The sequence below is a fragment of the Salvelinus alpinus genome, chromosome 14 (genome assembly GCF_045679555.1).
Source record: "Salvelinus alpinus chromosome 14, SLU_Salpinus.1, whole genome shotgun sequence".
Lineage (NCBI taxonomy): Eukaryota > Metazoa > Chordata > Actinopteri > Salmoniformes > Salmonidae > Salvelinus > Salvelinus alpinus.
In genome coordinates, this window is record NC_092099.1 from 51,955,896 (window position 1) to 51,977,301 (window position 21,406).

The 21,406-nt window shown below is 42.8% G+C and overlaps 1 protein-coding gene and 1 long non-coding RNA gene across 3 annotated transcripts in view; one reads left to right on the forward strand and one right to left on the reverse strand.

The window, feature by feature from the left end:
- Positions 1-12,757: 12,757 nt before the first annotated feature.
- On the reverse strand, positions 12,758-21,345 carry LOC139539046 (uncharacterized). Of its 2 annotated transcripts, none has more exons than XR_011667861.1 (2): positions 21,006-21,345; positions 12,758-16,495 (listed from the first exon to the last, which is right to left on the reverse strand). It is a non-coding gene; the product is annotated as an uncharacterized lncRNA (long non-coding RNA). The 2 variants fall into 2 exon arrangements; XR_011667862.1 differs by lacking the exon at positions 21,006-21,345 and adding an exon at positions 19,448-19,557.
- The window catches only part of LOC139539045 (Krueppel-like factor 7), a 137,226-nt gene continuing 135,723 nt past the window's right edge, over positions 19,904-21,406 (forward strand). Inside the window, exon 1 of the mRNA XM_071341737.1 lies at positions 19,904-20,043. Coding sequence (XP_071197838.1) covers positions 19,942-20,043 — 102 coding nt within the window. The 5' untranslated portion in view covers positions 19,904-19,941. The remainder of the gene's footprint in view (positions 20,044-21,406) is intronic.

Here is a 21,406-nt window from a genome sequence, read left to right on the forward strand (position 1 = left end):
CCATCCTGGATGAGCTGCACTACCTGAGCCACTTGTGTGGGTTGTAGACTCCGTCTCATGCTACCACTAGAGTGAGAGCACCGCCAGCATTCAAAAGTGACCAAAACATCAGCCAGGAAGCATAGGAACTGAGAAGTGGTCTGTGGTCACCACCTGCAGAATCACTCCTTTTTTGGGGGTGTCTTGCTAATTGCCTATAATTTCCACCTTTTGTCTATTCCATTTGCACAACAGCATGTGAAATTTATTGTCAATCAGTGTTGCTTCCTAAGTGGACAGTTTGATTTCACAGAAGTGTGATTGACTTGGAGTTACATTGTGTTGTTTAAGTGTTCCCTTTATTTTTTTGAGCAGTGTATATGACGTGTGGAAATCAAACGGGGGTGGCCTACGGAGATAGATGGGATGGACTGAGAGTGTGCAAAGCTGTCATTAAGGCAAAGGAAGAATCTCAAATATAAAATATATTTTGATTTGTTTAAAACTTTTTTGCTTACTACATGATTCCATATGTATTATTTCATAGTTTGGATGTCTTCACTATTATTCTACAATGTAGAAAATAGCAAAAAGAAAGAAAAACCCTGGAAAGAGTAAGTGTGTCCAAACCTTTGACTGGTACTGTATGTAAAATGTATTTAACACGTGTGTAAAGTGTACATGTAACAAAAAAGCTGTAAAAACGAAAATGTAAAAACAAAGTTACTTTTGTCCTCCGAAGAGGATGGGCTAATAAAAAAAGTATATATAAAACATGTTTGTTTTTTAAACGGCCCACGGCTGAATGGAGTTGACGATCCCTGCCAGAAAAGCTTTGGAAGCGTTACTTTATCACTAGACCCAGGAGTTTTTTCCAAACATTTAACCTGTTAAGGAAAAAAATCATAGTCATATGAGTTACAACTAAGAACAACAAAGAAGTTACACGCAGGGGGAAAAACAAGCAGTCTTGATCACTATTGTCTATCGTATTGTGTGCAGAGTGACTACTACGGAGATAGTGTTTCTGCTGTGGCTGTCAGCCTGATGTAGTGTGTTATGCTGCTCTGTGTTGTGTTGGGCCTGGGAGGCTGTGAAACTCAGGCTAGCTGAGAAGCAGCTGTTCCAGACAGAGAGGGACAGAGGGTTACCAGCAGGGGGAGGAGCACACCCACCATCAGTGGTGAGAGGGCCCAGCTGTGGCCTACAGCCCGGCTGACTCACACACACTAACACGCACACCTGCCCGCTGTGCTGGGAGCATTCACACACAGACGCAGGAAAACACACACATATACACATTCACACACAAACACCTGGCCCCCACCCCCACCCCCTTGCCCGCTGGCCAATCACAGGGAGAAGTGTTGCTACGTGTGTACCAGCAACATCTGACCCACCTCAGGATACACGCCAGGCGGGTGTAGCAGCGAGAAGAATCGCACGGCCCGGAGCGACCAAGCGCCCAGCTACCAACAGCTGGTATCATCTCCTGTGTGTTTTAGTTGCAGTCAAAGACCGAGCGGGCTTATTCATCAAACACACACACACACACAAACACTCACACACACACACACACACACACACAGCAAACACACACAAACACACAAACACACACATTCTCATCTCTTTGCCACCCCCCATCCACCTCCTCAGCCCTCACTCTTCCTCCTCCCTTTGCTCTATCTAATTCCCTCTGGCAGAGAGACCTATAAAAATCAATAGGGAAAATGTCCTGAAACAGCCAATCTAGCAACCATCTGCCCCCGTACTCCACCGAGACCAAGCTCCCAGTCCCCGGGGGGAGGAGAAGGAGCAGGAGAAAGCACAACACAGGTACAAACTCAATTACTCACTAACACTAAAATACTTGATGAATTCCTACTGTATGGATAGACGCAGGTTGGAAACAGATTGGCTATTATGTTGTTATTACATTGTAAATATTAGTAATTGAATCTTTGTCATTGACAAATGATAAAGACCATAAGTAGTACTTTGCAATTGTGACAGGACTAGATAACATGTTTAGAACACGAGTCACTGAAGACAAAGATGCAGCAACATAGTAACATATTTGGTATGAACATTGATACTGTCATCAAAGAAAGAGTTGCTTAATATTCTTAGAGCAACAAATGCAATCCTCATCATATGTAATCCCCCGGGTGTGTAACTTCACAATATGTCACAATACATCATGGTTATTGCATGTACCCTTTTCCCATACCCACTGAAATGTTAATTAAATCCCACTGTCTTGGCTTGCTGTGATGACTAGGTTGTTAAGGGTGGCAGGTAGCCTAGCGGTTAGAGCATTGAGCCAGTAATCAAACGGTCGCTGGTTTGAATACCCGAGGCGACAAGGTGAAAACTCTGTTGATGTGCCCTTGAGCAAGGCAATAACCCTCATTTGCTCCGGGGGTGCTGTACTAGTATGACTGACCCTTTAAAACAACACATTCAACTACAATTATCTGGTGTATGTGACAATAAAACATGCTATTTTCTATTCCTTTGTTTTTGTCCCCTACCACCCATATCCTATCCTATCTTACCATAATGATGGTTGTGGCCTACATTGTGAACTAAGTAGAGACTGTTTGATTATAATAAAGGATCTGGGTGCTGTTCACACATCCCGCAGGCTGCACAACAGTAGATGTCCTCCCAAACGGCACCCTACTCCCTTTATAGTGCACCAGGCTCTGGTCAAAAGTAGTGCACTATATAGGGAATAGGGTGCCGTTTGGGGGACAGCCTCAGCCAGGCCATGCTATGGCACAATATGTGTCACAATAACTGCCGTGATTCATGTTACATACTATAGTGAATCTGATAGCATGGTTTGTATATCTATTTGCAAGTTGACCTGCCAAGTTTGTAAAAATATTCCTGTCTAATTAGAATGTCATGTCAGAGATGGACTGTAGCGTTGGCCTCACATTGTGTATCCCGTATATGTGTGGCCTTCATGTGTGGCCTACATACTGTGTGCATGCAGACGTCAGTGGGGGAAATGTTCCCAATTGTCATACTTGAGTAAAAGTAAAGATACCTTAATAGAAAATGACTCAAGTAAAAGTGAGTCACCAGGTAAAAAACGACTTGAGTAAAAAAAATTTAAAAAAAAATGATTTTAAATATACTCAAAGGAGAACTTCTGGGGCCTTTATAACACTTGCCTGGCTGTTTGTCAGTACCCGAGACAGTTTTTAAGTCCATTGTTTTGTATTTACTGTAGATTTCTGAATTTTTACATCAAAATGCTGAATTTCAGAAATTACCTCAAATGTGTGTATTGAAAACGGTGTATTTATTGTTACATAAACAACGACTGATGTCTCGGCATTGAATTTCCAAATACATGTGTTGTTTAATGTAAAAAGTATAAAAAACAAAGACCTACTTGGTGCGGCAAGGTAATACGGTAATACAGTAGATACTCTTCTTCAGGGTTCTAAGATGGATAGGCGGGACGAAGGAGCGTCTTACTATTGGTCTTCAAGAAAGGAAATCAGAACGAAAGGAAGTAAACAAAGAGATGGTAGCTAGCTAGGCTTGCGGTTAGAAATCTCTGAAGTAAAGTAAGGCGAATAACGTTAGTAGTCGAGTAGCTGAGTGACATATGCCAAAATAAAGTGCAATCATGTTCCAGTCAGATACAAATACACTGCACATGTCCACTCTTCTCCTGAGCTTCCTGTCAGGCATGGCTGCAGGCCATCCCACATCCTGCTAATGGAGTCGATACGACGCCTGAAGTCCTTCACCAGCTGTGGTTGACCGTGTCCAGTGATCACTTTGTGGCCACTGACTACAATATACACTATATATACAAAGGTATGTGGACACCGCTATTTCAGCCAAACCCATTGCTGACAGGTGTATAAAATATACTACACAGCCATGCAATCTCCAAAGACAAACATTGGCAGTAGAATGGCCTTACTGAAGAGGTCAGTGACTTTCAACTTGGCACAGTCAGAGGATGCCACCTTTCCAACAAGTCAGTTCATCAAATTTCTGCCCTGCTAGTGCTACCCCGGTCAACACTAAGTGCTGTTATTGTGAAGTGGAAATGTCTAGGAGCAACAACGTCTCAGCCGCGAAGTGAGGGATCCACACAAGTTCACAGAACGGGGACCGCTGAGTGCTGAAGCGCGTAGCACATAAAAATAATCTGTCCTCGGTTGCAACACTAACAGTTGAAGTCGAAAGTTTACATACACCTTAGCCAAATACATTTAAACTCAGTTTTTCACAATTCCTGACATTTAGTCCTAGTAAAAATTCCCTGTCTTAGGTCAATTAGGATCAACACTTTATTTTAAGAATGTGAAATAATAGTAAAGAGAATTATTTATTTCAGCTTTTATTTCTTTCATCACATTCCCAGTGGGTCAGAAGTTCACATACATTCAATTAGTATTTGGTAGCATTACCTTTAAATTCTTTAACTTGGGTCAAACATTTCGGGTAGCCTTCCACAAGCTTCCCACAATAAGTTGGGTGAATGTTGGCCCATTCCTCCTGACAGAGCTGGTGTAACTGAGTCAGGTTTGTAGGCCTCCTTCCTCACACACACTTTTTCAGTTCTGCTCACACATTTTCTATAGGATTGAGGTCAGACCTGGTCTAGAGAGAGAGAACATAAATACATGACAATGTTATATACAACAATCCAGAAAATAAGTAGGACTATACAACATAAAATATAACAGGCTCATGGATTATTAAGCATATTAATTTACAAGCTATATTGATGATGGCACAATGCATTTACATGTATGTCATTTAACAGACACTCTTACCCAGAGCCACTAACAGGAGCAGTTATGATGAAGTGCCTTGCTCATGGGCACATAGACACCCCCCCCCCACCTTGTCGACTTGGGATTCGAACCAGCAACCTTTTGGTTAATGGCCCAAAACTTTCACCGAAAGGCTACATGCTGCAATACTATTGATGGATCTCTTGCATACTTGAAGACTGTATAGCCAACTCATTGTTCTAAGGCTGTTAGTGGTCAAGTGTGAAGCTGTTTTTGTCAGTTAAGAACAAATACTTATTCACAATGACAGCCTACCAGGGAACACCCCTGCCTTGTGCAGGGGCAGTATGACAGATTTTTACCTTGTCAGCTCGGGGATTCAATCCAGCAACCATCCGGGTACTGGCCCAACGCTCTAACCACTAGGCTACCTGCCACTCAAATTGTGCTGGTTAACAGGCTAACTAGGATATTATTGGTATAAAAGCTAGACTGGCCAGTGCAAGCAACATGTTCTTCCATTATTGACTTTATACTTCTTTCACTGTTCGTTGTTTAAGTAGACCCAGATTGTGAAGTGCAAGTCCCATACATTCTATTTCTATGGCTCGCATCCACTCGGTCTAGACATTGTTTACCTAGCCAACATGTCATCATTGTCAAACAAACTTGAAGGAGACTACAGTAGCCAGTTGCATTATGGGGTTTCAGGCAGGATACTGGATAAAACAGTTGGAAGGATGTCATTAGGTAGGCTATTTATTTTCATCTTAGAGAGTAATATAAATATCCTGTGAGCAATATTAGCCAAAACACTTGGGCTTCAGAGAGCTTCCCATTTGGACCATCAGGTGTGGCACATCGTTTTCAGTTGGTCCTGGGCATTCTGAAGAAAGATGAGAGACATCGGAGTGTTTAGTTACGCACACGCCATCTTCTGCTGCATCGTCAGTCTGATGTTGTACCTCCTCCATTATTGGAATAAGCTGGTACCATTCTGGACAGCCGAGACATTCACTGTCTGTTGGTAGAGGTTGGCATCTCGCAGAACTGCACAACCAGTCAATTCAATTCAAAGGGCTTTATCGGCATGGGAAACATATGTTAACATTGCCAAAGCAAGTGAAATAGATAATTAACAAAAGTGAAATAAACAATCAAAAATAAACAGTAATCATTACACTCCATAGGAATACAGCCATTTCAAATGTCATATTATGGCTATATATAGTGTTGTAACGATGTGCAAATAGTTAAAGTACAAAAGGGAAAATAAATAAACTGAAATATGGGTTGTATTTACAATGGTGTTTGTTCTTCACTGGTTTCCCTTTTCTTGTGGCAACAGGTCACAAATCTTGCTGCTGTGATGGCACACTTTGGTATTTCACCCAAATAATGGGAGTAAGGAAGTGCAGCTCAGTTTCCACCTCATTTTGTGGGCAGTGTGCACATAGCCTGTCTTCTCCTGAGAGCCAGGTATGCCTATGGCGGCCTCTCTCAGTAGCAAGGCTATGCTCACTGAGTCTGTACATAGTCAAAGCTTTCATTAATTTTGGGTCAGCCACAGTGGTCAGGTATTCTGCCACTGTGTACTCTCTGTTTAGGGCCAAATAGCATTCTAGTTTTCTCTGTGTCAAGTAATTATCTTTTTGTTTTTTCATGATTTGGTTGGGTCTAATTGTGCTGCTTTCCTGGGTCTCCGTGGAGTCTGTTTGTGTTTGTGAACTGAGCCCCAGGTCCAGCTTGCTTAGGGGACTCTTCTCCAGGTTCATCTCTCTTCAGGTGATGTGTTTGTTATGGAAAGTTTGGGAATCGCTTCCTTTTAGGTGGTTCTAGAATTTAATGGCTTTTTTCTGGATTTCTGGATTTTTTCTAGCCAGAGGGGTGTTTTGGGGAGGTATTTCTGAAGGACTTTGAGGGTGTCAACTTATTATCTACATCAAAATACTCAAGCAATGGACCTAAAAACTGTCCTGGGTACTGACAAACAACCAGGCAAGTGTTATAAAGGGCCCAGAATGGTTTTTGAGTGAACCTCCCCTTTAAGTATCAAAAGTAAATGTAATTGCTGAGTACAAGTAAAAGTATGAATCATTTCAAATTCCTTATTTTAAGCAAACCAGACAGCACAATTGTCTTGGTTTGTTTTATTTACGGATGGCCAGGGCCACAATCCAACACACAGTCATAATTTACAAAGAATAATTTTTGTTTAGTGAGTCCGCCAGATCAGAGGCAGTAGAGATGACCAAGGATGTTCTCTTGATAAGTGTGTGAATTGGACCATTTTCCTGTCCTGCTAAGCATTCAAAAAGTACCATTTGGTGTCAGGGAAAATGACTAAAAGGTACATTATTTTAATTAGGAATGTAGTGAAGTAAAAGTAGTCAAATATATAAATAGTGAAGTACTTAAAGTATTTTTACTTAAGTACTTTACACCACTGGCAGGAATACATATCATTGATATATATATATGCTGTAAAAGGTTCACAGTGAAAGGAGAAAAGCAGTGAGATACAGTTGAAGTCAGTAGTTTACATATATTTAGGTTGGAGTAATTAAAACTCATTTGTCAACCACTCCACTAATTTCTTGTTAACAAACTATAGTTTTGGCAAGTCGGTTAGGACATTTACTTTGTACATGACACAAGTACATTTTCCAACAATTGTTTACAGACAGATTATTTCACATATATTTCACAGTATCACAATTCCAGTGGGTCAGAAGTTTACATACACTAAATTGACTGTGCCTTTAAACAGCTTGGAAAATTTCTGAAAATTATGTCATGGCTTTAGAAGCTTCTGATAGGCTAATTGACATAATTTGAGTTAATTGGAGGTGTACCTGTGGATGTATTTCAAGGCCTACCTTCAAACTCAGTGCCTCTTTGCTTGACCTCATCGGAAAATCTAAAGAAATCAGCCAAGACCTCAGAAAAAAAATTGTAGACCTCCACAAGTCTGGTTCATCAATGGGAGCAATTTCCAAATGCCTGAAGGTACCACGTTCATCTGTACAAACAATAGTACGCAAGTATAAACACCATGGGACCACGCAGCCGTCATACTGCTCAGGAAGGAGACGTGTTCTGTCTCCTAGAGATGAACGTACTTTGGTGCGAAAAGTGCAAATCAATCCCTGAACAACAGCAAAGGACCTTGTGAAGATGCTGGAGGAAACAGGTACAAAAGTATCTATATCCACAGTAAAACGAGTCCTATGTCGACATAACCTGAAAGGCCGCTCAGCAAGGAAGAAGCCACTGCTCCAAAACCGCCATAAAAAAAGCCAGACTACGGTTTGCAACAGCACATAGGGACATAGATCATACTTTTTGGAAAAATGTTCTCTTGTCTGATGAAACAAAAATAGAACAGTTTGGCCATAGTGACCATCGTTATGTTTGGAGGTGTTACGTACGCCTCTGAGAAGAGGGAACGCAACTCCCTGCTGCAACTCAACTCTCTGTGAAGTGCAAGAGGTATGGACTGTAGGCGTGAGTAAGGACGACAAAGGCAGATTTTACCGTTACTAGGATTTATTTCCTTACGGTAATATGGGGAAAAGGGGCTGGACGGAACCAAAGCAAAGAAAGTAAATATCAAAACTTCCCCCTTTCCTATCTAACCTGCCTACCCACTACTTACCTATCTTAGCACCACCTGGTGCCCTAACCAAAATACAGGGGGTGGTCCGCCCAGGTCTTACCTAGTGTGCCTAGACAATGAATATACTACGGGTATATGTATGCCCGCGGGCCTCTTGCCTAAGCACTCCCAAAGTGCCTTCTCCTTCCCCCCTGGGAACAAATGAAACAGAACAATTACTAACAATTTCACAAACACTCACAGGACATAGCAAAACTGCTACCAACAACAACAGTACATACCACACTTTCTGATACACAACCAACACTATATCACAATCTAATTTCTCTCTCTCTCTCTCTCAATCTCCCTCTAATCTCTAATTTCTCTCTTTTCTCCTCTCTCCAAAAAAGATCTCTCTTCCTGAACAGAACACTGGCTTTTATATTCCTCAGGTGGCAAAGGTAATTAGTGTCAGCTGCTTCTTGACGAGGGGGCGTGGTCAGCTCTCCAATTATCAATTAGCCATGGAGAACTCAGGAAGCTATCTCCTGAAACACACACTCAAATACATACCACAACACAGAAAACTGGGGAACGTAACACGCCCACCACAAAATTTGCAAACATTGTTTGTAATAACAAAACCCAACGCTTCCCCAGTTAGTAAACCCGTGATAGAGCGTCAGCAACCACATTCGCTGAGCCCTTCACATAGGCTATCTGTACATTATATCCTTGTACAATCAGAGCCCACCGCATAAGGCGGCGGTTCTGATTGTACATTTGTTTCAAGAACACTAAAGGATTATGGTCTGTGAAGACCATAACAGGCAAGGCACTGGATCCCACATATACTTCAAAGAACTGTAAGGCTAGCAATAAAGCTAGCGTCTCTTGTTCAATTGTGGAGTACCTTGACTGACACGCGTTGAACTTACGGGAGAAGAAACTGACGGGCCGATCCACTCCATCATCATCTTCCTGTAAGAGAACCGCACCCACTCCCACTATACTAGCGTCAACCTCCAACTTAAAAGGTTTGTCAAAGTTGGGAGCGGCAAGCACTGGGGCACTGCAAAGTAGCGCTTTAGCGGACTCAAAAGCATGGTTACAGTCCTTGGACCACCTAAATGGTACCTTGGGACTAAGCAGAGATGAAAGGGGAGCTACTACCGTCGAGAAATTCTTACAGAATGTACGATAGTACCCTACCATCCCTAGGAATCTGCGCAACTGGCGTCGAGTCGTGGGAGCAGGAAAAGCAACAATTGCTTCCACTTTGCCAGATACTGGGCGCACTTGACCTCGTCCCACTTGTTTCCCTAAATAAGTCACCGTAGCCTTCCCAAACTCACACTTGGCCAAATTGAGGGTTAAAGAAGCATTCTCCAACCGCTGAAACACACTTCTCAAAGTGGAGAGATGTTCAGACCAAGTAGACAAATGAATCACCACATCGTCAAGGTATGCAGTACAATTTGGCACATCTGTAAACACAATGTTAACTAGACGCTGAAATGTAGCAGGTGCATTACACATGCCAAAGGGCATCACAGTGTATTGTACAAAGTTATCAGGTGTAACGAAAGCCGAGATGTCCGAAGCTCGAGAGGTCAGAGGCACCTGCCAATAACCTTTTAACAAATCTAACTTACTAACGTAAGCAGCAGAGCCAATTCTATCAATGCAGTCATCTAATCGAGGTAGAGGAAAAGAATCAGACTTTGTAACTGCATTTACCAGACGATAGTCCGTGCATAAGAGGGACGTACCGTCAGGCTTAGGAACAAGAATACATGGGGAACTCCAGGAGCTGTTACTGGGTTGTGCCATGTCATTCTGTAATAAATAAGCTACCTCACTTTTCATTACCTCCCTTTTCTTTGCATTAACCCGGTACGGATGCTGACGTATAGGAGCAGCGTTGCCCACATCCATGTCATGCTCCAAGATGGACGTGCGACTTGGAACGTCCTGAAACACACTGAGAAAACTGTTTATCAATAGGATAAGGTCCTTAGTTTGATCGTTATCCAAATGTTCCATTTGAGAGGGTAACTTCTTCAGCATCTCTGAATTACATAAGCGTTCACACTGCTGTAACGTATGGCGTAACTCCAACCCATCCTCCTTATCCTCCTCTAGGTCCCAGCCAGGCTTCAGCACCACCGCAGCCACACTGGAGACGGCGGGCTGGACCGGCTTACTTGAGGAGCTTTCTGGAGTGTCACCCTTTTTGACATTCAATCACCTTCTCAGGGGTGACAGACAAAAGAATGTCATGTAATTGGGGCGCGATTTCGCAGTCCCCTGCCTTAGTTTTTACAGGAGTAAAAACTGTCGGCCTTGCAGAAGAAATACTCGGTGCATTGTCTTCTACTTCAACATTCTCAAAAATGGAACTAGCCAAATCCACCACATCTCCAAGCTTGCGAGATTGTGCCCTCGTTAAGACACAAGCAGGAAAAACATGTGGAAATGCTTGAACCAATTTCTCATCTGCAATTCTGATTTCTGGGATTTCTACTACCACAAACACAGGAGTAACGTTACCACCAGCAATATCATTCCCTAGTAGCAATGTGACTCCTTTTACTGGCAGTGTAGACACTACACCAACACGGAAACGTCCTGATACCAAGTCTGACACTAAGTGGACCCAGTGTAATGGTACAGGTACTGTTTTTGTCTCTATCCCCTGTAATATAACATGTGAGCCACAATACGTTTCAGGAGACCAGGGTAAAGCATCAGTAATGATTACTGACTGCGCCGCCCCGGTGTCTCGTAAGATTTGAATGGGCTTTTGATCAGCTTGTTCTCCAGTTAAGGAAACACGACCGGTAGAGATAAACGGATCATAGACAGCATCCGGTTTCTCAAATGCTGAATCAAGAACTCGATCCAATGGATGAGCCAAAGACTTGACTAAACCCAAACTTTTCCTTTTTGGGGACGGTGACTGGGACTGTTTCGGTTTATTTTTCAAAACTGGGCAGTCCGCAATCACGTGACCCTTTTGGTGACAGTAAAAACATTCACGGATTTCTTGAAAAGGCTTAGGGTTGTCAGAGGAAAAGCGACCTGAACGAGGCACTGATGACGTAATCAGTCTACCTTCAAAACGAGGTGCACCAAAGACAGTCTTGTGTGTCAAAGCATACTCATCTGCCAACACTGCTGCCTGGGCCAAAGTCACCACTTTCTGTTCATTTAAATGAACTACAATTCTATCAGGGAGGTTGCCTTTAAAATCCTCCAACAGCATCAACTCCCGAATATCAGCAAATGTGTTAGCTTTGCTGGCTGAACACCATCGATTAAACAGAGACTCTTTGTCCCTAGCAAACTCAACAAAAGTACGATGAGAGGGTTTCTTGTGGTTCCTGAAGCGCTGTCTATAAGCTTCAGGCACCAACTCATAAGCCCGCAACACGGTAGTTTTAACTGTTTCGTAATGTAAACTGTCTTCCAGCGAGAGAGCAGCTACTACTTCCTGGGCTTTCCCAGACAATTTACATTGTAACAGGAGCGGCCAAACCTCAAGTGGCCAATGTAGCGCAGCGGCCACACGCTCAAACGCAGAGAAATAGGAATCAACTTCCGACTCTCGGAATGGAGGGACTAAAGCGATATTTTTACTCACATCGAAGTGGGTTTTATGATGAGCAGCTTGTGGAGTCGCACTGGAGCCAGCATCTAGCTCCAGTTGTCGAATCCTCACCTCCTTGTCGATTTCCATTTTCCTAAGTTCAAGTTCAAAATGCATCTGTCTCTCCTTATCTTTTTGCTGCATTTCTAACCGGGCCAGCCTCACCTTCAGCCTTGCGGTCCCGTCTGAACGACCTGAAGCAGAAGATAAAGGATCATATCGAGGCAATGTAAAGGGGGTACGAGCAACCCCTTCCTCCGCCCTGTCCTCCGACTTGGCATCGGAAAGTCTACCAGTCTCCTCTCCTTGCAATGAGAGAATTCTTTCTCTCACTAAACCCTCCCTGACTAGTACCAAAAGCTCAGCCTTTAGGACTTTCTCAGGGATAACAAATCCATAATGGTCAGCTATAACTAAAAGGTCTACTTTCCGAAACCTCACCAAACAATCAATAGAGGGCGCTTCAATGAACTTGGAGATGGCTGAGGCAGCCATCTTGTACACAACAATCTACTGAACACACAAACTAAACAAGTCATCCAAACTCACAACCTACCATCACACCTCAATCACTAACCACAGAGAGCTCAGTGCAGCAGGGTCCGGTGGGTTTAATGGAATCCCGGACGAGCCCCCATTATGTTACGTACGCCTCTGAGAAGAGGGAACGCAACTCCCTGCTGCAACTCAACTCTCTGTGAAGTGCAAGAGGTATGGACTGTAGGCGTGAGTAAGGACGACAAAGGCAGATTTTACCGTTACTAGGATTTATTTCCTTACGGTAATATGGGGAAAAGGGGCTGGACGGAACCAAAGCAAAGAAAGTAAATATCAAAACTTCCCCCTTTCCTATCTAACCTGCCTACCCACTACTTACCTATCTTAGCACCACCTGGTGCCCTAACCAAAATACAGGGGGTGGTCCGCCCAGGTCTTACCTAGTGTGCCTAGACAATGAATATACTACGGGTATATGTATGCCCGCGGGCCTCTTGCCTAAGCACTCCCAAAGTGCCTTCTCCTTCCCCCCTGGGAACAAATGAAACAGAACAATTACTAACAATTTCACAAACACTCACAGGACATAGCAAAACTGCTACCAACAACAACAGTACATACCACACTTTCTGATACACAACCAACACTATATCACAATCTAATTTCTCTCTCTCTCTCTCTCTCTCAATCTCCCTCTAATCTCTAATTTCTCTCTTTTCTCCTCTCTCCAAAAAAGATCTCTCTTCCTGAACAGAACACTGGCTTTTATATTCCTCAGGTGGCAAAGGTAATTAGTGTCAGCTGCTTCTTGACGAGGGGGCGTGGTCAGCTCTCCAATTATCAATTAGCCATGGAGAACTCAGGAAGCTATCTCCTGAAACACACACTCAAATACATACCACAACACAGAAAACTGGGGAACGTAACAGGAGGTAAAAGGGGGAGGGTTGTAAGCCGAAGAACACCATCCCAACCGTGAAGCACAGGGCGTGGCAGCATCATGTTGTGGGGGTGCTTTGCTGCAGGAGGGACTGGTGCACTTCACAAAATAGATGGCATCATGAGGCAGGAAAATGATGGCGATATAGTGAAGCAACATCTCAAGACATCAGTCAGGAAGTTAAAGCTTGGTTGCAAATGGGTCTTCCACATGGACAATGACCGCAAGCATACTTCCAAAGTTGTGGCTAAATGGCTTAAGGACAACAAAGTCAAGGTTTTGGAGTGGCCATCACAAAGCCCTGACCTCAATCCTATAGAACATTTGTGGGCAGAACAGAAAAAGTGTGTGCGAGCAAGGAGGCCTACAAACCTGACTCAGTTACACCAGCTCTGTCAGGAGGATTGTGACAAAATTCACCCAACTCATTGTGGGAAGCTTGTGGAAGGCTATCCGAAATGTTTGACCCAAGTTAAACAATTTCAAGGCAATGCTTCCAAATAATAATTGAGTGTATGTAAACTTCTGACCCACTGGGAATGTGATGAAAGAAATAAAAGCTGAATTAAATCATTCTCTCTACTATTATTCTGACATTTCACATTCTTAAAATAAAGTGGGGATCCTAACTGACCTAAGACAGGGAATATTTACTCTGATTAAATGTCAGGAATTGTGAAAAACTGAGTTTAAATATATTTGGCTAAGGTGTATGTAAACTTCTGACTTCAACTGTACACACTCATTAGAGACCTGTATGTTTACGTATGTGTACCAAATGTAATTGTTGTGCATTTGGTCCTGAGACTTCATGTGTATATTACTAACCAAGGGAAGTTTAATATTTCTTAGGTTATTTACATTAGGTAGCCTAGTAAACCTATACACATAACCAGGTACAGTGTTATTACAGTCCAGGTAAGCATTGCTAGAACTGTGTGTGTGTTCACATTTATATGCTCAGTGGCGATGGACTCGGAGGAAAGTCTCAGCCTTGATCTGGCCACATCAATTTATATGCATTAACTATACAAACAAACTCAAATGATTTGTGACTAAATCTTCCCTTACCCCGGCCTTTTAATAATACGTAAATGTGTATCTATACATTTACATGACTGGTATGTAATCATGTAAATTAGTCAAAGTAGATTGTTCCCTTTCCCCTGAGAAGTGTATTTAAAAACATGTTTTCATCTGGCTATGAGGACAGCATCTTCCCGTTCTACCGGTAAATGTGATACATGCTGGTATTATTATATTGTAAGGGTTATATAATTGCACATTAATGTAAAGTTAGAATTTTTTATATTCATTAAAGTTGATGTATGGCTCAATATGGCCAAATTATTAATTACAGCCCCAATCAACACACTCGTAGTAATAAAATGATTCATAATCCATATTGCCAAGGAGTACTGTATAAGAATTAAAACGCTTTGTGATTAGCTTTGAGTAATAAAAAATAGTGTGTATTTTAAGGGACAGCAACACTTGTACTTTTTTTTGTGTATTATTTTTCCCTCAAGCTACAGATACAGTCCCTTCAGAAAGTAGTTATACCCCTTGACTTATTCCACATTCTGTTGTATTACAGCCTGAATTCAAAATGGATTAAATGCCTTTTTGTGTCACCCATCTACAAATAAAACCCCATAATGACAGAGCACGTTTTTAGAAATGTTTTCAATGTTGTTGTTTTTTAATTATTCAGAAATATCTAATTTAAATAAGTATTCACAACCCTGAGTCAACACTTTGTAGAAGCACCTTTGGCAGCAATTACATCTGTGAGTCTTCCTGGGTAAATCTCTAACAGCTTTCCACACCTGTATTCTGCAACATTTGCCCATTATTATTTTCAAAAGTTCTTCAAGCTCTGTCACATTGATTGTTGATCATTGCTAGACAACCATTTTCAGGTCTTGCAATAGATTTCCAAGCAGATTTAAGTCAAAACTGTAACTCGGCCACTCGGGAACATTCACTGTCTTCTTGGTAAGCAACTCCAGTGTAGATTTCAATCAATCAATTTTATTTTATATAGCCCTTCGTACATCAGCTAATATCTCGAAGTGCTGTACAGACACCCAGCCTAAAACCCCAAACAGCTAGTAATGCAGGTGTAGAAGCACGGTGGCTAGGAAAAACTCCCTAGAAAGGCCAAAACCTAGGAAGAAACCTAGAGAGGAACCAGGCTATGAGGGGTGGCCAGTCCTCTTCTGGCTGTGCCGGGTGGAGATTATAACAGAACTATGCCAAGATGTTCAAAAATGTTCATAAGTGACAAGCATGGTCAAATAATTTTCAGTTGGCTTTTCATAGCCGATCATCAAGAGTTGAAAAACAACAGGTCTGGGACAGGTGGCGGTTCCATAACCGCAGGCAGAACAGCTGAAACTGGAATAGCAGCAAGGCCAGGCGGACTGGGGACAGCAAGGAGTCACCACGGGCGGCAGTCCCGACGCATGGTCCTAGGGCCCAGGTCCTCCGAGAGAAAGAAAGAGAGAAGGAGAAAATTAGAGAGAGCCAAGATTTTCAAAATGTTCATAAATGACAAGCATGGTCAAATAATAATCAGGAATAAATCTCAGTTGGCTTTTCATAGCCGATCATTAAGAGTTGAAAACAGCAGGTCTGGGACAGGTAGGGGTTCCATAACCGCAGGCAGAACAGTTAAAACTGGAATAGCAGCAAGGCCAGGCGGACTGGGGACAGCAAGGAGTCACCACGGCCGGTAGTCCCGACGTATGGTCCTAGGGCTCAGGTCCTCCGAGAGAAAGAAAGAGAGAAGGAGAAAATTAGAGAGAGCCAAGATTTTCAAAATGTTCATAAATGACAAGCATGGTCAAATAATAATCAGATTTAAATCTGTTGGCTTTTCATAGCCGATCATTAAGAGTTGAAAACAGCAGGTCTGGGACAGGTAGGGGTTCCGTAACCGCAGGCAGAACAGTTGAAACTGGAATAGCAGCAAGGCCAGGCGGACTGGGGACAGCAAGGTGTCATCATGCCCGGTAGTCCTGACGTATGGTCCTAGGGCTCAGGTTCTCAGAGAGAAAGAGAGAACGAGAGAATTAGAGAGAGCATACTTAAATTCACACAGGACACTGGATAAGACAGGAGAAGTACTCCAGGTAACCAACTGACCCTAGCCCCCCGACACATAAACTACTGCAGCATAAATACTGGAGGCTGAGACAGGAGCGGTCAGGAGACACTGTGGCCCCATCCGAAGAAACCCCCGGACTGGGCCAAACAGGAAGGATATAACCCCACCCACTTTGCCAAAGCACAGCCCCCGCACCACTAGAGGGAAATCCTCAACCACCAACTTACAATCCTGAGACAAGGCCGAGTATAGCCCACAAAGGTCTCCACCACAGCACAAACCAAGGGGGGGCGCCAACCCAGACAGGAAGATCACGTCAGTAACTCAACCCACTCAAGTGACGCACCCCTCCTAGGGACGGCATGAAAGAGCACCAGCAAGCCAGTGACTCAGCCCCTGTAACAGGGTTAGAGGCAGAGAATCCCAGTGGAGAGAGGGGAACCGGCCTGGCAGAGACAGCAAGGGCGGTTCGTTGCTCCAGAGCCTTTCCGTTCACCTTCACACTCCTGGGCCAGACTACACTCAATCATATGACCTACTGAAGAGATAAGTCTTCAGTAAAGACTTAAAGGTTGAGACCGAATCTGCGTCTCTCACATGGGTAGGCAGACTGTTCCATAAAAATGGAGATCTATAGGAGAAAGCCCTGCCTCCCGCTGTTTGCTTAGAAATTCTAGGGACAATTAGGAGGCCTGCGTCTTGTGACCGTAGCGTACGTATTGGTATGTACGGCAGGACCAACTCGGAAAGATAGGTAGGAGCAAGCCCATGTAACGCTTTATAGGTTAACAGTAAAACCTTGAAATCAGCCCTTGCCTTAACAGGAAGCCAGTGTAGGGAAGCTAGCACTGGAGTAATATGATCAAATTTCTTGGTTCTAGTCAGGATTCTAGCAGCCGTATTTAGCACTAACTGAAGTTTATTTAGTGTTTTATCCGGGTAGCCGGAAAGTAGAGCATTGCAGTAGTCTAACCTAGAAGTAACAAATGCATGGATTAATTTTTCTGCATCATTTTTGGACAGAAAATTTCAGATTTTTGCAATGTTACGTAGATGGAAAAAAGCTGTCCTTGAAACAGTCTTGATATGTTCGTCAAAAGAGAGATCAGGGTCAAGAGTAACGCCGAGGTCCTTCACAGTTTTATTTGAGACGACTTTACAACCATCAAGATGAATTGTCAGATTTAACAGAAGATCTCTTTGTTTCTTGGGACCTAGAACAAGCATCTCTGTTTTGTCCGAGTTTAAAAGTAGAAAGTTTTCAGCCATCCACTTCCTTATGTCTGAAACACAGGCTTCTAGCGAGGGCAATTTGGCCTTGTGTTTTAAGTTATTGTCCTGCTGAAAGGTGAATTAATCTCCCAGTGCCTGGTGAAAAGAAGACTGAGCTACGTTTTCCTCTAGGATTTTGCCTGTGCTTAGCTCAATTCCGTTTATTTTTTATCCTGGAAAACTCCCCTGTCCTTAACAATTACAAGCATACCCATAACATGATGCAGCCACCACTATGCTTAAAAATATGGAGAGTGGTAATCAGTAATGTGTTGTATTGGATTTTCCCCAAACATAACACTTTGTATTCAGGACTAAAAGTGAGTTGCTTTGCCACATTTTTTGCAGTATTATTTTAGTGGCTTGTTGCAAACAGGATGCATGTTTTGGAATATTTTGATTCTGTTCAAGCTTCCTTCTTTTCACTCTGTCAATTAGGTTAGTATTGTGGAGTAACTCCGATGCTGTTGATACATCCTCAGTTTTATCCTATCACAGCCATTAAATTCTGTAACTGTTTTAAAGTCACCATTGGCCTCATGGTGAAATCCCTGAGGCGTTTCCTTATCCTCTCTGGGAACTGAGTTAGGAAGGACGCCTGTATCTTTGTAATGACTGGGTGTATTGACACACCATCCAAAGTTAAATGAATAACTTCACCATACTCAAAGGGATATTCGGGGGGGGGGGGGTTTACCCATCAACCAATATGTGCCCTTCTTTGCGAGGCATTGGAAAACCTTGCTGGTCTTTGTGGTTGAATCTGTGTTTGAAATTCCCCGCTCAACTGAGGGACCTTACAGATTATTATATGTGTAGGGTACAGAGATGAAGTAGTCATTCAAAAATCATGTTCAACACTATTATTGGATGCAGTGTGTCCATGCAACTTATTATGTGACTTGTTAAGCAAAGTTTTACTCCTGAACTATTTAGACTTGACAACAAAAGGGTTGAATACTAACTGACTCAAGACATTTCAGCTTTACATTTTTAATTAATTTGTAAAAATCTCAAAAAGCACAATTACACTTTGACATTATGGGGTATTGTGTGTTGGCCAGTGACAAAACAATCTACATTGAATCAATTTTAAATGGAGGCTGTAACACAACAAAATGTGGAAGAAGTCAAGGGGTATGAATACTTTCTGACGGCACTGTGGAGTAGATACGTTGAGTTCTGTATTACACAGCGGGTTTCCAGTAAAAGCCTGCAACCTCAAACCACAAGAGAAGTCGTCTAGGAGCTGTGTTGTGTTGGGAAAGCTGTTACATCACAGCCCGAGTCCCTATCGGTCTCATGTCCGGACGTTTCTTCCGTTAAAACTATATTCGAAAAATGTTTAATGAATTACAGTAAAAACACGTTTTAGGAATATTACATGTGTTTAAAATTGTGTATGCTTCCTGTTCGGCCACAGACTTCAACTGAGTGAAGGAAGTATGCTGCAGCATATATAGCCATCTAAAAATAGCTCACCTTTCACTGCCATGTATGACTAGAGTGACAGCTACACAAAGCCAATAGCGGCTCGCCATTCATTCTAACTCCTCCCTTTTACCTATTTTAGCGCCGCCTTAATTGGACGCCAGTGAGATCATCAAACCCTATTTACCTTATATGGTCACGCACGGAATTGATTGACAACAAACCACTCCCCCGTCCGAGTCGCTTGCTCGCTCCGCTCACTAGACAGCTAGCCCGAGCTACTCTCCCAGTCGCCTGATGAAGCTACTGCAGGCAGCGGAAAAACCAACCTGGAATTTATAGAGCGAATATTGCAATCTGGCAATGCGGAAATAGATGGACGTTTTATGTCACCGAGCTGGCATTCCACTCCTGGACTGAAGACCCGAGAGTTAGCGCCAGAGAAAAAAGGATTGCAATTCAGAGACATAATATTCAACTCTTCTTTTTCTATTGTTTATAGTGGTTCTTCTGTGTGTTATTTAGTTCCAGTGGTATATAGCGCTATACTTTCTGGTGCATGGACAGACGCACAGAGGAGGATCTGAAGACATTTTGTTTTGTTAACCCCTAACCATACAAAAGTGGGGTTGTATTTTTTCCGGTGGATCAAAGTAAATTACTTTCAAATCTTGCATCAACATGGACGTGTTGGCGAATTACAGTATTTTTCAGGAACTCCAACTCGTGCATGACACTGGCTATTTCTCTGCAATGCCTTCGCTGGAGGAGAACTGGCAGCAGGTGATTTACTGCTTTTTCTTTACTTTACCGTATAACTGTCTTTACTTTTATTGTAGCAGCCTAGTATTTGTAAATCATCACTTATATGCTGCTGATGCTCCGGAGCTCGAGCTGCGGAGTTGCGGCGCTCACATGTCACCCCATGCAGCCTGTCATGAAAACATTCTCAAGTTGATCACACCAGCAGGCAGCACTGTGTAGAGGGAGAGAGGCTGCTATGGACGCGTCTGTGACCATAATTCCACCCGTGTGCGCTATTTTCCATCCCCCTGGTATACTATTTCGTTTTTCTAGCTCTTCTCTGGCTTTAACGACTCTTGATTGCATCTCGCTTGCCGATTGTAACAGTGTTATGCTGCAATTAATGACAAGCAATGTCTTGTTGGAGACAAGTCTGCATTCTTCATGTTATTTGATTGTTTTTATTGGTTATATAAATTGATCATAGCACCTTGATTGTATGGTAGGCTATAATGGTAGTATAATTTGGTTTTAAGCACAAGACGCTATTTGAATAACATTGTGACGGTTTGTAATTTCAGTGTTTTTTAGGGTATTGAATGCGGAGCGCCGTCTGTCATTCGTTCTGTTTGGTTTATTCTTAAACGATGGCAACCAACCTGAGAGCTCCCACACAAAATTGCACGTCTGTCGAGTGCAATTTGAGAAGGCGCGGGGCAATTTAGGCATAGAAGTAGGACTCGTAACTAATAACAAGAGACTCTTAAGAGACTCTTAAATAATGCATACGCATCTGTCAGATTACTTGGTGTTTTCAGCCTGTTGGTACGAGAACCAACTCCCGATTGCGATGCAGAATATATTATCACCAACGAGCCGCGAGGATGTTCGCGTGAGGGTGATAACCAAGGCTGCATGGGGGAAGACTGGGTGTTTGTGTGTGTGTGTGTGTGTGTGTGTGTGTGTGTGTGTGTGTGGTAACCTAGTGAACGCATACATACCACTAGTGCTTTTGGTTGGAAATCCACTCTCACCAGTGATCCGAATGGAGCATGTGAAGTTGCTGGAAAGCTGGAGAAAAAAAATTCCCCTGTATTTGTCTGTGTCATTGTGGCATGTCGCGCTCGACATGAAGGCAAACCACTCATTCATTAGAATGAAGTCATCCGCAGGGCTGGCAGTGGTACAGTGAGCACACACAGGCATGGCCAAGCAGGCAGACGTGCCAACGCTACTGCCAGTTACCACTTATCCCACTACTGTGGGTGACTTACTGACACTAATTCACATGACTTGATCCTATTACTATTTGGTCGAATGATGCTATTGGTTTACAGGAAAGGAGTGGTTGTGATATTACTGTGTAATAATAATAATAGGTGCGTCATTTCATGGAATGAGC